Source organism: Morus notabilis, unplaced genomic scaffold, assembly GCF_000414095.1.
Source record: "Morus notabilis unplaced genomic scaffold, ASM41409v2 Scaffold789, whole genome shotgun sequence".
Taxonomy (NCBI): Eukaryota; Viridiplantae; Streptophyta; class Magnoliopsida; order Rosales; family Moraceae; genus Morus; species Morus notabilis.
This window is the reverse complement of record NW_010364361.1, coordinates 214,413-231,323: the sequence shown is the minus strand read 5'-3', so window position 1 is coordinate 231,323 and position 16,911 is coordinate 214,413. Positions and strand designations below refer to the sequence as shown.

At 31.5% G+C, this 16,911-nt stretch overlaps 1 protein-coding gene across 1 annotated transcript; it reads left to right on the top strand.

Moving 5' to 3' along the window:
* The first annotated feature begins 6,480 nt into the window (after positions 1 to 6,480).
* Positions 6,481 to 7,459, top strand: LOC112093164 (classical arabinogalactan protein 4). The gene has a single exon (XM_024171092.1). It carries the CDS (start codon positions 6,582 to 6,584, stop codon positions 7,206 to 7,208), a length of 627 nt encoding a protein of 208 aa, XP_024026860.1. The 5' UTR covers positions 6,481 to 6,581; the 3' UTR covers positions 7,209 to 7,459.
* Positions 7,460 to 16,911: the final 9,452 nt, after the last annotated feature.

Genomic DNA, 16,911 nt, shown 5'->3' with positions numbered 1-16,911 from the left:
GAGCACACACAAAACTATTTGACAGATCTTCTTTAATCAATGAAAATATCCAATTAATCGATATCGAGAATTTCATAACACCAAGGTCTCACAAAAACCGTCTAAGATTCTCAAGGAAACAAGTCTAACTAGCAGAAAAAACAACCAAACACTAAATAAAGACAGAAACCGGTAGAGATAAAAATCACCGTTATACAACCAAACACTAAATAAAGACAGAAATAGGTTGGGGCAAAAATTACCATTATTACACATCCAAAGAAAATGAACGGAAAAAAAAAAGAAAAAGGAAAAAAAAGACCACAAACAGCAATGACAAAACCTCCGTGGAATACGAACTTTGAGGCCAGAAACGTACGGTCAGGCACCGAATGAAGGAAAAACACCGTCGATGTGCAACCGAACCAACATAAATACACCAAAAGTGTAGCCCAACATAACCAGCCAACATGACACATCTGATACCATCTGTTAGAACATATGAGGGTGTATAGTTATCCATGCACTGTTCTGTAGCTTAGTATTTCTGTCTCCTAGTTAGTTGTTCTCTCCATTGATAGTTTTTACAGTAATATCTTGTGTACTGTTGGGTTGGGTGCGTTTGAAATTCGTTCAAAAATAATTTTATTTTTTATATAAAAATGAAAATGAAAACGTTTTCAATCTCAGACAGAAATCATTTTTAAAAACGTGTTTGGTAGTTTTATCAAGAGATTGTTTTGAGTATAAAAAAAATCCATTAATGTCTCTCTCTCTATACCCGAGAGAGGAGAAAACAGAAACAAAAAATGAAAAACGACTAAAAGTTATTTTTCATTTCTCTTACATTTTATACTAAACCAAAAAATCGTTTTCATTTCCGTTTTTTATTTTTAATTGTATCAAACGCCATTTCTTTCATGTTTTTATTTTTTCTTTCTTGAAAAATATGAAAAATAAAAACAAAAACAACTCTAAACACAACCGTTATTTCCTTAGCGCTTGACACGTGTATAGGGATAGGGCATTACTTCCGTGTATATAAACTTCTTTGAGCTGCAATAGATTTACTTAACTGAGCATTTCATCTTCTTCGCCTCCTCTTCTCTTCCTCACTAGTTAACCCTAAATTCTATTTCCATCAAATATGATATATATATATATAGCAGAAACCATCCTATCACCATGTGAGCTGCATTGCGAGTAAAACACAAGTCCGAGATTGATCTGCTCAGGTCATCTAATTTTGCTTTGTAGCACCGAACTAGATTTTTCTAGCGGTTATAATAAGCAGTGAAACTCCAATTCAAAAAATAAAATACAAATAAAAATAATGAAAAAAAAAAGCAGTGAAAGCTATACTACAAACTTAAGAACTGCGAAATTTTCTGTTGCCAAAAAACTCTTTAATTTGGGGCACTTTCATGCAAACCAACAACAGAAATGGGGGTTGTTTTCGAGCTGTGACAAACAAACCATATAAGCGTATTGCCTACGTGAGAGACATGTGATCATGGTACGTACCAACAATTTGCTTCCACGAATGCAATATTAGCATTCAAATCTCACGTCCTCTTTGAAAGCTCCAATCGTAGGACACGATAAAACGTCAATTTTCTAGAAACCAAATTCCATAATTTGTCCCATTTTTATCGCGACTGATTATTTGCTTATCCACTCATTATAAGTTGAGCGGTTAAGAAAACTAAAAATATGTTTGTGCGTGTATATTTATTTACTATAAATATGCAGAATATTGTTACGGGTCATAATCATTACATAGTGCGGACATAATACATACATACACATATATATATATATATATATTATGTATTTCGTTTTCCATATTGGTTGGCAAGGACCCCACGTCTTTCAGCCTTCACATATATACACATGTTGGGATTTGTCTTTAGGTCTCTTTTGATATTTCTTATCAACTTCAATTATATAACATTTCCAGTATTTTATCAAAAATATATGCTAATTATAATTTTCGAATAAAATGTATGTGCAGTTCAATTAAAAACGATTTCATCCTTGAATTTTTTTTATAGAAAAAATGACATGTTTTATTTTATTTTTTACTTTATTTTATCAACTTATATATATTTCTCATTTCATCATCTAATGGATATGTGCATCTGAAGATTTTGAAATGAATTGTAGTTGTACCTCTTCTTTTTTTTTTTTTTTTTTTACCTTTTTTTTTTTTTTTTTTTTTTTTTTCCTGGAAAAAGTTGTACCAATAATGTTGTACTATTGATAAACCTTTTGACATAAAGTACTTTCGCAGTTTTATACCAAGTAGTAGTGTGATATGCAAATAATCATTTAAGAGAAATAATTATCATTAGATAGATATAAAAAGTTATAGAATATTTAGAATAATTCTCAAATCATAAAAACAGTAATACTCTTCAACGGGTTAAATTAATGCAGATCAATAAGGTGAAATAAAACTCAATAATATCATTTTGTCTAAGATCTCGTCCTACATGCATTAATTACTAAGGTTAGCTGAGGACAAGATATTGAATTCTTCATTGGACCACAAAACCAATTTTTAGTGCGCATTAATGTAGGTGGCTATAACTATAGATTCCATATATATGTATATAGCACAGTCCTCATCAAGTACCATAATTTATTTTCTTCTGGCAAGTATTCATGAACAACGTGAATGGAACAACAAAGTGAAAACAGAAGAAATAATGTACATGAACTAGGTACCACCACCACCTGGGCCACTCCACTACTTAATTAATTAGGTAATGAAGATCTAAAATGGAATTAGGAGCTTTCTAAGCATGGTATTGTGTGTTTCTGAGTGGTAGATTTCATCAAAATCATATTAAAACAAAAAAAATATGCAAAACAAACAGAAACTTAATAAATTCAATAAGATAAGATAAGTTTTTAATTTCGATATAAATTCGTCTGAGAAGAAAATAGAATTTTGGTGTAATACGTCTATATATATATATATAGCACATATATTGATATAACCCTTTTCTACACCCTCTTTTGGCTTAGTTGAGTGAGCGGTGAGCATTATCTCGTTTGTGTATAGCCTTCCATGTGCCTAAGTGGAAGAAGAACAAAAACTCTCAAGCAACTAAAACAAAAAAAAAAAAAAAAGGTTTTTACTCAAAAGTCTCCCCTCAATTAGATCACTCTGATTTTTTATATTTTATTTTTTAAATACATTTTGGGAAAATATCGATTATATTTTTGTCAGTATATTTGTAAGCTTTTGTGGTGAATATCTAAGACTTTTGTAAATATATCAATGTCTTTAGCATAGGAGGGGCTAAACTACTCGTGAGTATTCGTATTATAACATAAACAATATATTTGCCAAAATTTTATATCCAAAGGTTTTATCTGTGCTCGGGATGAATACAAGGTTAACTTCTATCAATGACTTCACGGAATGATAGTTGAACTGTGGAAAATGCATGCTTAACTATTGAAAAGTTAAGTCTCATCTCATTACACATAACCACGAATATATAAGGTGTAGAAATGGATTAAGTGTTTTCCTTTTCCCTTTTATAACAATAGTTCCTTTTTAAACTACATTATATAATATTATTGTGAAACTAATCTCGAATAGAGCTATATTAATTAAGTATTGTTATAATTTTAAGGTGAAAAATAGGGTTGTAAAACACCAGTGTAATTATACGCTCAACAATGAAAATGTAGGTCATGTTCCTTTTTATTTCACTTGTGGTCTCAATAAATTGTAAAGCAGCCACCAAATTGAGAATGTAAGAATACCATTCATTCTTTTTGTTTTTTTTCTAGTAAAGAAAAAAAGAGAATATTTATAAGAGAAAACTTTCCAAATCAATACAGAGCAGACACACACACACACACACACATATATATATATATGTTTGTGTTTGTATTTTTGTAATTATTGACTTATTTACGTGTATATAAACAGCAATTAATATGTAGCATAGGGATCATGATAGACCACACACCATATCGTTCTTCATTTCCCTTTCTAGAGACTTCTGGTCACTCGGTTTCTCTAAAATGGTTTAGTGCGGTAGCTTTCGTTGACGTTGACTTAAAGATATTATTGCCGGCCCATATATAATAAAGCTAAGTGAGCATAAAGGGGGAACTCAAAGATAAACCATATCATAATCAAGGGGAGAACTAGAAAGTATTTACCCTAACAAGCTTTCAATTACTTAATTATAATGATGGAGCCAAAGGATATGAACGAAAAGTGAAAAGAAAAATATTAAAGGTAAAGAAAAGACAGAAGGAAAAAAACGTCGTCGTGGGAAAAAAGAGGAATGGGTAAAAATACTCACGCTTTTTATTATATATAAACTTTTTGCAAATCAGAAAGGAGACGTTTGGTTCATGGATTCAGAATCATGATTTAAAACTATTCTCATTTTACGTGTATTTTTTGTAAGAGAAAATACTGTAGTGAGTCACGAACCATGATTTGAATCATGAGACGAATCCCCCTTCCAAATGTCCCCTAGTTTCTTCGTAATTTTTTTTTTCTTTTTTCTTTTTCATCGATAAACACCTTTTGAGATCGGGAGAACCCGAGACTTGAATGCTCATAACCACTCAATCTAACCCCTCTTACTGTTCTTTGTAAATTTTTAATATTAATAAATTATTTTTTAAAATTAAAATATTACAAAATACGCACAAGGCATATATTGGAATTTAGAGATATAACGAAAAAACTTGTCATTTACGTGATGGAAAAGAGGCATTTTAATGACGCACCAAGTACTGTCTATAACATGTAGGGTTTAAATTAGGGAGCACGTAGGAAATAAGTGTAACATTGCATATCCAGTCTTGTGTTAGGGCAAGGGTGCTTATAATAGGATGCTCCGGCTGTAAAGATTTCTAATTATATATCAAAATACTTGGTGAAGACAACTTTAATTTGAGGAGAAACATGTAATAAAGTTGGACCTGAACGTAAAATATATATAGGAAACCATGGAATTTCTCTAGATTATTCCATGTGCTTTTGCCATTTTGTGATTCTCATGGAAGCTTTTGGTGGGACAAGGCCTAAGCCTACCTTTTAATGATGAAAGAGAGGAGTGCATTTATGGTGGAGAATGCCATTTTATACTACTGATACGAATTAAGTTTTACTCATTGAATTGGTTTTTCAACAATCTGATTTGAAGTTGGGACAGTAGTTTTGTGTTGCGTAAATTTTTAATGCGGACATGCACAGATCTGATTGTTAAAAGCTAATCTAACAATTAAAAACCACAAATTTTACCGGTGGAACAAAAATGAATGTACTACCACCCCTTATTATCATGAAGGGAATTTTGCTTCTGTCACGTGTTGAGGCACAGAGCAGTTCCACGCCTTTCACTCTAAGAGAAGTCTTTCGAAGAGTATTTTATGCATCCTGAGCATTTTGTTTCACGGAAAAAAAAAATAGTGGTAAGAAAAGAAAAAATACGGTAAATATCCATTTGAACTAGCGTACATAATTTAATGGGCGAAATGAATCGTTTTTAAAATTTAAATATATGTTAAAACAAGTTTAAAGGGGCATTATAAAATTAATCTAAGTTCGATACGGTAATATCTCCCTCTCCATCTTTCTTGTTTTTGGAAAAAAAAATCAATGTCTCATCCTGTTTCCATTTCCTCCGTCATAATAATAAATATTTTTGCACGCTTTCAATAATATTTTTGCATCTCTCATTATTGAACCGATAGCTAGCAAAACTAAAAAGTAAATTAAGAATGTACTTAAGTGGGGTTGAATTAAAGATTTTTATTGTTTCCATGAGTCAATTAACAAGAAAAAGAAAGCACCATTATTAAACTTAAAAAAGAAAAGCACCATTATTGGCGTTCTGCTATATGCTTGGCACGTTATCATATTATGAAAGGCACAATTATCATAATTGAAAAAAATGGTAGGATTGTTTTTTTTCAGAAGATTTTCACTCACCTTTTCATTGTTTGTTTAGAAACACAATAAACAAAAATATTAACTAATAAGTTTTAACGCATAGAAAAGAAAGTAAAATATGCGTAGTCATTATTTTTAACGAATCACAAATGCACACAGTTATTAAGGATTTTTTTTAACTGTCTTTCACCGTAGATATATATTTTTCAAAAGATCATTTCTCTACACATAACCAGTATAAATTCAGTGCAAAATAGTGTATATCTTATATAACAATAAATTTTAAAAGGAGTATACCACTTTTGTTATACTTTTCTATTATCATTCTTATGTAATTTATGTCTTTTTTCACCTTAATCCTAGTTATATAGTATCCATGATCAATGTGTATATAAAAATATAGAAAAACACTATTGCTAAGACAAATACACGTGTCAAACAACCACACCAATCGCACCAAAATCCCATGCACTCAAACGCCAACCACAATGAATATATGGATTCCTCCCACAATCTTCCACCAACTCCTTTTTTCCCTGCCTTTATATATCATTCTCACCCTAACTCGACCCTATTCCTTGCCACACCGAAAAAACCTGTCTCTCTCTCTCTTTATAGTTCCTCACTCTTTGTATCGCCTCCTCCACTCGCTCCCGCCCGAGCCATGGCCCTCACGCGCGCCATGCTCTTCCTAACTCTCTCCCTCACCACTCTCGCCGCACTCTCCTCCGCCCAAGCCCCCGCCTCCGCCCCCACCTCCGCCCCGCCTTCCTCTATTTCCACCCCTCCAACGGCAAGCCCACCAACGAAAACACCAAGCCCACCAACGATGACGCCACCAACCGCTACACCAAGCCCACCAACGGCAGCACCAAACCCACCAATGGCAGCACCAAGCCCACCAACGGCAGCGCCAAGCCCACCAACGGCAGCACCAAGCCCATCAACGGCAGAACCAAGCCCGCCAGCCCCCACGGCAAGCCCACCGACAGAAGCCACCCCACCGACAGCAGCCAACCCACCATCGCCCACGGCCACCCCACCGATGACGGCAAGCCCACCAAGCATGGCAAGCCCACCGGCAGCCGAGCCAACTCCGGCGAGCGGGCCCGGCCCAGGAGGTCCCGAAGGCCGATCAGCAGGGTCCCCGTCAGTACCGGCTCCTGCGGGAGGCGCCAAGCCGCCGGCCACGACTCCGGTGGGGTCAACGCCGGACAACGGAAGCATGAACGTTAAGGGAAGTAAGATGGTTTTGGTGGCGTTTTTGGGAGGAGTTGCACTCCTCCTCTAAATTTGATATGAATGTAGATTTTTCAGATATTTATTTGTGTACGTATTCTTTGCTTTTGAGATATGTTTTTTTTTTTAAAATTTATTTTCTTGTTCTGTTTTGTATGTTTTTTTTTTTTTTCCTTTTTTTATTGGGACATTTTTATGAATTCTTGGGAGTCTCCGTATTGTGAGTTGCAAGGGTTAGTCGTGATGTTTTGTAGCATTTTGACTTAGCAGAATAAGTGAGACTTGATTCTTGTTTGTGTTTCAGTTATTGATTATATTATGTTGTGTACGTACAATCACTAGGAGAAAAGAAAAATAGAGAAACTACATTGTCATATTTCTGAAGGTGAGGCATTTTGTTCATATGAGTTTTACAAAACGTTTTTTTTTTTCTTTGTGACTCTTAAAAGAAAAAAAAAACTGTATTTAAATTTTTTCTGGAAAGCATATAAATATCGTCCTAAAGAAGAATAGTTTCTTTCCATTTTTGATAAAAAAAGTAAAAAAGAAAAGAAAAGAAAGTTTCTTTGGTAGATAAAAATATATATAATCAGGTTCATTTAACTTAAATTGTCATATTTTATTTAAGGTGATATGATTCTGATTTGATATGAAGTACTAAACGGGTAAAACTGTACTTATGGTATTTTTTTTTATACCACACCACAAATTCTTCTTTCTTTTTATTTTCTTTTAAGAAATTTTATGATTATGCATAAAAACACACCCCACTAGTAGAGCATAATTTTTAAATTATAGGGCCTTTTAGATTAAAATAAAGAATGACAATTTAAATAATGTTCCGAAAAAAAAGCTCTCAAAACAATGCTCCATTGATAGGATAGTATTTATAACTATTAAATTTTCATTAGGTCCCGTTACATTATCGTACCTTATAATAATTTAATATAATTACATTATCATACCTTATAATAATTTAATATAATTTTTATTTGATTTGACGGTAAAAATTTATATCTACATCAAATAGTGAAAAATTGTGTGCTACCGACAGTATACTCTTTTTTTTTTTTTTTTTGATAGTATACTTTTCATATAACTTAGCACATAATTTTCATCATTTTCTGTCATGGAGACTTTGATGCATAAGAGTCACAAAGGGATAACGCATCCACAATATTCCGGAATGCTCATAATGCATACACCAAAAATATTGAATCCCTTTATAAGTTTTTATTTTATTTTATTTTATTTATTTATTTTTAAATAGAGGGAAACTCCCTTCATAAGATTTAGCATGCATTTTATTAACATTCAATAGTTAAGAAACTTAAGCAGTAATGACAAAGGCTTGCTTTCTCTCTTGTTTCGGTCTAAAATATTAGACACAAGATATATAGAAACATTATTAGCTATTGTATATTGTAATATCATAACAAAAGAAATCCTCTTATAAAATGACACATGTACTCCACAACCGTAGCTTTCTGAAAGGCATAACCAACTAACAATTTTTTATTTTTTTTTTATTTTTATTTTTTATAAAAAAGGAAAAGGCACCAAAAAAGGGAAAAAAAAGAGAAAGAAACTTTAGTAGAAAGTTTGTTGAGGATGCTTGAGAGGGGAGTAGATGGGGAGAGTAATGAATAGGTGGAAGAAGGGAATAAGAGAAGAAAGATAAAAGGTAAGGTGCTTAGCTGTATAGGGTAGAAATATGTGGTGGTGGTGAATATATACTGAATTTTGCTTTGGGAATTTATCTTGGACTTATTATTATGGGAGAGGAAGCTACTATAGGGGAAGGAAACCATCAAAAGAAGAAGTTGGCCTTTTATGGTGGGAAGCATATGAGGAAACATTGGTTTGTCATGGTGGGGGCAAATATGTGACAGATAATACTACTTCATCTCTATGAAAGTGACATGCACATGGTGTTTTAGCCCCACCAATATTTATGACTTTGAGAGTGACTAATTAGGGAGATTTTTTTTTTTTTTTTTAGTAATTCTTAATGTATACACACACACATGAACAGTTTAATGTTTATGGCTCTCATTTTTATTAATAAGAAATGAAAACACCGAGAGTCGAACTCTTATAAACACGTTAAGCACTCATGCATCTAACCATTTGAGTTAACTTTAAGTGGGTTTTGAGTAAGGCTGGTTGGTATTGTTCTAAATACCAAACTAGTTTAGTTATTATATTTTGGATATAAACTAACGTGACTATCCAAGTACTAATCTAGATTTATTTTCATAATCATTGGAAGTATTTAGCATTGCCAAGTACTAATTTTGGATATCGAGCAAACTTGTTTAGTTATTAGTTTCATTGCCAAGTACTTCTTTATCATCATTTGAAAAAAGGGCATGACTTATGTTTTGTTGTTATTCAATTAAACTAATAGCCATTTGACGCCTGAATTATAAGGGAACGAGTACGTAATCTCATCAAGGCAATCATTCTTTCCTCTCTAACATAGAGACAATACTCAATAATGTTAGTGCTCATGGTTAAATTGATTCCAACCAATATGAAATCATAAATACAATTATCACACGCACATAAGATTCAAGCCCTTTTAATAAACTTTCGTTTTTGGTAATTAACTCATAAGCGTCATATATATATATATATGCAATATTAGCACTTAGTACCGTTATAGTTAGGGCTGTACATGAGTTGGGTTGGTGTGGGATAAGGTTTTTTTTTTTGTCGCGCCCTAAAGGGTGTGATTTGCACATATTTAGCCCCAACGATGTTAGAAAAATTTCACAACCTAATAATATTTGGGTTGGGTTGGGTTGGGGCAGGGTGTGGTAGGTTGTGTTCAACATTCAATAAAAAAAGGTTTAATCCAACATTCAAAGTTTATCATCAAATATAAATAATAACTCCAACATTCAAAATTCATCATCAAATAATACTGATCATCAAATAGAAATAATACTGATTATCAAACATAATTCCAACATTCAAAGTTCATCATTAAATAGAAATAATACTGATCAGTCCATCATCAAATAGATAGCAATTGAAAGTTTAATCCAACATCAAACATGAGGCAAAGTAGTCCATCCAATATGAAGCAAGGGTTAGAACTTAGAGGACATGACCTAAGCATGTTTGTGCGGGTTGAGTTGAAGTTTGCGGGCTATTATAAGTCCAACCCACAAACCGCCTCAAACACCTCGGGCCAGACCTTTAGTAGGCCAAAAAATAAAAAATAATGTTACAAATTACCGTTTTCAGGTTGGATTGGAGTGTGGTGGATTGGGTTTGCAGCTTGTTCAGGTTTATGAACATCCCTATTTATAGTCAAACATAACTTCTTATGTAATTGGGGAAGAAAAAGTTTGTTTGTTTTTTTTTTCTTTTTTTTTTTTTTTTTTTTTTAAAGCATTGGATCCTCTAAATGGGATAATGCAAGAATCATCTGCCCCTTTTCATCTTTATTACGTGTTTTTTTTTAATTATTTTTTTGAGCCTTTTATTTTGGCCTTTTTATCCACACAGTCACGATACAAAAGCAACCATTCCACACCATTGGTTATTTGGTGGCATGGCAAGGCTTTCCTTTCTGAAAAAATTCCGGGTACGCAATACTCCTTCCACTGCGGTAAGAAAAATGTATGAATAATTCACTTCAAGAGGAATTTATATCACATGTGGATCACTTGTTTTACAGGAATTATCATTGTAGGTCACTTTTTTCCCCCTCAAAATGTAGGTCACCTTCTACTCTTATAACTTATTATTATTATTATTATTGAAGCAAAATTTCATCCAACACTTATCTAAACTAATAATTCGGGTTGAATAAGCAAATTATCTAAGGAAATTAAATGAACACTCGAAAAACACAAAGAACCTCTAAAGGAATAATAAAAACAAAATGAAGACAGCCACAAGACAATTGTATTCAGAAATGAATGTCCATCATTTCCTCTCAAATTGAAGGACTTTATAGTACATTAGAATTGAGGAAGTTTAATTCTTCTATTAATTCAAGAGTTTATTCTCTCTTAATTACAATGAGGCTCTTCACTTTTTTGTGAGGTAAAACTGGTAAATAATCAATGAGAATTAACTTTTAACCATTCAATGTCTTCAATTAGCGTCGGTTACTTCTCTTGATAACATCACGCGACCTTTGAACTTTCGGCTTGGGAGAGCTTGGGCTCGGGAGAGCTTGGGCTCGGGCGAGCTTGGGCTCGGGAGAGCTTGGACTTCGTCGAGATAATTATAATAATAATAATTATTATTATTATTATTATTATTATTAGTATTCTTCTTCTTCTTGATAACATCTATTGTTATTATTATTATTGTTGTTATTATTATTGTTGTTATTATTATTATTGTTATTATTATTATTATTATTATTATTATTATTATTATTAAACAAGGCAACCTTTCATTGAAATGATTGAGATAAATTTTAATCGTGATAAATTTACAACAAAATCTTTCTGTTTCCTTTTTTGGACATAAATTTTAGCATTGTTGCTCTAAGCACCCAAAAAAAATTTTCTTTTCGAATTTAGAGATGATGGAGTTTGACTTAAAGATTTTGGAATTACAAATATCTGCAACTATAAGTTTTGAAGATTGAAATAAACATAAAATTGACATGGTCGGCAATTTTCATTTTCAGCATAATCAAAATAAATTATGATCATTAATTAGAGGGCATATTTATTAACTATAATGCAAGAGAAAGATAATGAGTTTGAAAGGAAAGTAAATGAATAAAAACGGGGCCATTATTTCCTTCGTAATGTTTACGTATATGTTGGATAGAATGGGATAATAAATCAATTCTCTCTGTTTTTTTTTAAAGGAGGAATCAAATCTCTTTATAATGTTTACTAATTTTAGGAATAAAAATCTTATTTAGTTATTATTTTTTCATATAATTAAACAATTATTAGTTTAATATGTGAACTTATCAAGTGTGTATAATTAAATTTAATATTTATTCATTAAATGATAATAAATTAATATATTTAGGGATCATATTAAATAAATATATTTAGGGATAATATTTTCTCCTATAGATGCAAACTTTGTTGGGACCCGCCCCTAATGGAGTGGGGATGTGGAATGCTAATGTGATTTGAGGCAGCCGTCCCACTTGAAATTTTTTGGCTTTTGATTTTGTATCTATATTTTGCTAAATATACATTTTTCACCTCTCGTTGTTCTTTTAGAGTATAACTTGAGTGTAGTTTTTAAGTTGAATTTGAGTTATAACTTGAGTTGAAGTTAGAACTTGAATAAAGTTGAGTAAAATTGAATAAAGTTGAAACTTAAAAGAACGTGAACTTGAATAAAGTTGAAACTTGAGTTGTCTTTTTTTGAGTTTTGTTGGAGAAAAGAACATGCCCTAAAGTCTCAAATTATATGTTCGCCTCCATTCCAAACTTGAGTTATATGTCCACCCCCTCACTTATTTTGTTGGCCCCGTCCTTGGGGACAACCTTTTGTTGTCGAATTGCAGTTGGCCTGAGGATGATGAGTCTTCTCCCCACCCCGTCTCTGTCCCGGTGCACTTTTTTTTTTTCTTTTTGAAATACGACAATTTCATTAAAGAGCCACTAAAAGATTAAGATACAAGGCCACACATATAAAAACGGTTGTCACTCACATATTTAGACATTATAAACGCACATCTAATATGACAACGGAAGGTATTTCTCTAAATAATAGCGCTATAATAAGATTCAACTATATATAAATAACTCAAAATGAGCTAGATTCTAGTCTCATAATGGACCTTAAACACAACTCAGAAAGGTGTCGCTGGTGTACACTTTTAAGAAAATGTATATACATTAGTTTTTTTAAAAAAATGTCTATTTAGTATTAATCTAATCCTAATATTGTTATTTATATATATTGTTAAATTTTGGTTTGTTTTGTAGGGTGTGTTTGTTTTACGAGTTTGAATCACGGTTTAAATTTTTTTATTGTATTGTTTTCTCTAAAAAAAAATTAAATATCTGTTCATACTTATGAATCAAATGACACCTAAATTTAGATTGAAGTAATGATCATTTCAACTAATTTTTTGTTTATAACTTATTAAAATTTTTATTGACAATAAACATATGATGAGGAGGGAAAGGCCTCCAATGGGATCTCTAGACTCAGTCCCCACCTCTTCTTATTGGAGATGGGGGAGGCGATAGGGCTAGAAATCATTCCCCGGCTCCGGTCCACCTTGTTGTCGTCCTTATCTATATTGTTCGAGCTTCACCAAATTACTGTGTGATTGTGTCTAATTTTATAAGTAAACTTGTGACAAATACAAACGGAACACTGCATTTTTTCCCTTTCAGTACGGGTTTGGACTACCCTTTACATAATGCATGTGCACATGACACCTCAATGCAATCAATACCGACTAGACTCCAGCATAAAATGAAAATATATACACATATAGGACAAATTTTATAAATTCCTCCTCAACATTATCATTTGTGTTAATATATCCTCTGAATTTTAAAATGTGTATGTTGTACTTTTTAAATTTTATTATTTGTGTCAACATGCCCCCTGAGTTAACTCTGTGAAGTTTTTTAACAGAAATGCTTCCCTGAATTTTGTCATTTGTGTCAATATGTCAATTGAACTTTAAAATGTACCTATTTTGTCCCTCAAAATATGATGTCTCCAACTTTCTATCTTCTATCTTGATTCTATTAGTTTTTTAAACGGAAATGTTGATATAACCATTAAATTGTTAATTATCTATGATATTTGAGGTTTATTGAGTACATTCTCCTCTAAAAATGTTAGTTAAGCACCAATTCTCAAATATTAGTTGATTAGAGACAATAAAGAGGGACAAAATGAGGGGTAAATTTGTGTAATGTAATAAATTTTGTTAGTTTTTTTTCTTGATATTTCACATAGATATAAGTACTCGAAATAAAACATGTCTATATTTTATACATATATAGTATTTCGAAATCTAAATGCGTTCAAGTCATTTATTTTATTACACCTTTTAGAAAAATTAACACAAACCGTAAGAAACCCATTAACTTAATAAATTTTAATGGTCAAATATCATAGATAATTAATAATTTAATGGTCATATCAATATTTTCGTTTAAAAAATTGAGAGATTCAAGATGAAAGGAGAAAAGTTAGAGACATATAATAGTTCGGAGAGCAAAATAAGTACATTTTAAAGTTTAGAGGGCATATTGACATATGTGACAAAGTTCATGAGGTGTTTATAAACATTTTCGTTAAAAAGTTTAATAGAGTTAACCTTAAAGAATATGTTAACATAAGTGATAAAATTTAAGAAATATAATATGTATATTTTAAAGTTCAGAAATCACGTAGATAGATGTGTGAGAAATTTCAGGAAGTTATAAAATTTGTCCATACATATATATCCCGACTAGACATCGGTGGGCCTTGATTGGGCTCTAACTTGCCCATCATCTGACATGCCAGAGCCAATAGGGCCCAGTAATTTACGGGCCTTACCCACGTGTTTTCAATCGGGCACTGCAATATTTACACGGAAGAAAGGAAGAAATAGGCCAAGATGAATTAAAATTAAGGGAAATAGTAAAAAATATGTCAATATGAAAAATTTAAGAAAGTATATAGGCTAATTTTTAGTTATAGAAATTAATATGCCATAACTTGTCAAGTTATGGTTCATAATCGAATAAGTTATGGATAAATTTGTCAAGTTATGGTTCATAGCCAGACAAGTTATGGATAAAAACTGTGAATAACCTGTTAAGTTATGGTTCATAACCAGACAAGTTATGGACGAAAACAGTAATTTAGCCTATTTATTAACTTATGTAAACTATTGGCCTATTAATTTTAATTTATCTCAAGTCTTGGCTTATTTTCTTTTTTCTCCCTAAAATTAATAAGTTAATAGTTTACATTAGTTAATAAATAGGTTAAATTATTATTTTTGTTCATAACTTGTCTGGTTATAAACCATAATTTGATAAGTTATTGTCCATAATTCACGGTTTTTATCAATAACTTATCTGACTATGAATTATAATTTAATAAGTTTGTCCATAATTTATCTGATTATAAACCATAACTTAAAAAGTTATGACCTATTAATTTCTATAACTAAAAATTAGCCTATATACTTTTTAAAATTTTTCATATTGACTTATTTTCTACTATTTCCCTATTTATATCTTCATCTCTGTAACTCCATTTCAGGCAAAACAGAGGTAAAAAGATTGACTTCCATTAGCTGACCCAACATCTTAATTTTCCACATCAAAGAGACAAATGTCGTGTTTCGGGCAATGTGAATTTTAAATGAACGCAAATTCACTCTTCTCAACCTCTCTGCTGAATCACCAGATGAACTTCACATTATAAACTTACACAAATGATGTTTTTTAAAGGGGTGAAAAGAGATAAATATCTCTTAAAAGTATACGAGATTATATTTGTATTTTTTATTCTTTTTTAATAATATTTTAGTTAAATAATTATATTAATTAAAGACATTTAATTAAGAATAAATAATAAAAATTAAGACACATTCATTAAGTAAAGTTTAGTAATTTTCTGTTTTCTCTTTTTGCTTTCCGCTCCTCTTTTCTTTTTTAAGTTTCAAGTTTTATAATGAAAGCAACATTATCTTGGGAAAAAAAAACTTATCCTCCGCAATTAGACAAAAATAGTCTGGAAACATTCATTTAACTAAGATAACAACAATTTACAATAGTAATTAATTAACACTGTAAAGAAAAAACTACCTTTCTCCTATTCATATTTACTATCCATACTTTACTCTTTTTCTTATCACACGGAGTGTAACTGTAAGAGAATCTCCACACAAAACACAGACATAATAGTACGTTTCCCCCACACAAAAGTGAGGAAAGCCTTTTGTTTTCCAACGTTGCTGGAACAAAAGGGTTTTCAATCACGACAAAAATAGTACAAGCTCAAATTCAGCCAAAAAAAAAAAGGTACAAGAAGTGCTCATTTTTGTGCTTTGCCTAGTTGGACCATTATGATATTTATATATTTTGTATTTATGATTTGCAGTCTACTGAAACAAGAAACGGCCCACTTCTCAACATTGCTATGTCTATTTTTTTTTCCTTTTATAATTATTATTGGTTAATCACTTGTTGCCAATCACTTAAGAGACCTGCAATACATGGTACATTGCTAACTCAAAACAACGTACGGGCACATGATCTGCTAAGCCACGAACCAACAGCAAAAGTACGATTGAGAAAGAGATCTTCATTTTCATATTGGCCATCTTTAATAACTTGTACTGTATAAAGCGTATTACATTGTGTTGTATTGCCATAATACAATACATTATTTAATGTCATGATGTATTGTATAAAGAATTAAAATGTAAATTTTTAAAATTTAGGGCCAAAATATAAATTTTCAAATGTTTTGGGGTTAAATATAATTTTGAGATAAAAATGTAATTTTATAAAAATTTTGAGGTCAAAATGTAATTTTATAAAAATTGAGGAGCTAACATGTAATTTTTTAAAAAAATATAAATTTGCATTGTGTCCCTCAATTTTTAAATATATATAAGCTCCGGCATGACTCTATGTCAACCTAACCCCAACCCTCATGCCCAACAAAGAGATGAATCATGAATCCGTTATAAAATAATACAATACACAAAAAATTTTTTTTAAAAAAATATAAATTTGCATTGTGTCCCTCAATTTTTAAATATATATAAGCTCCGGCATGAC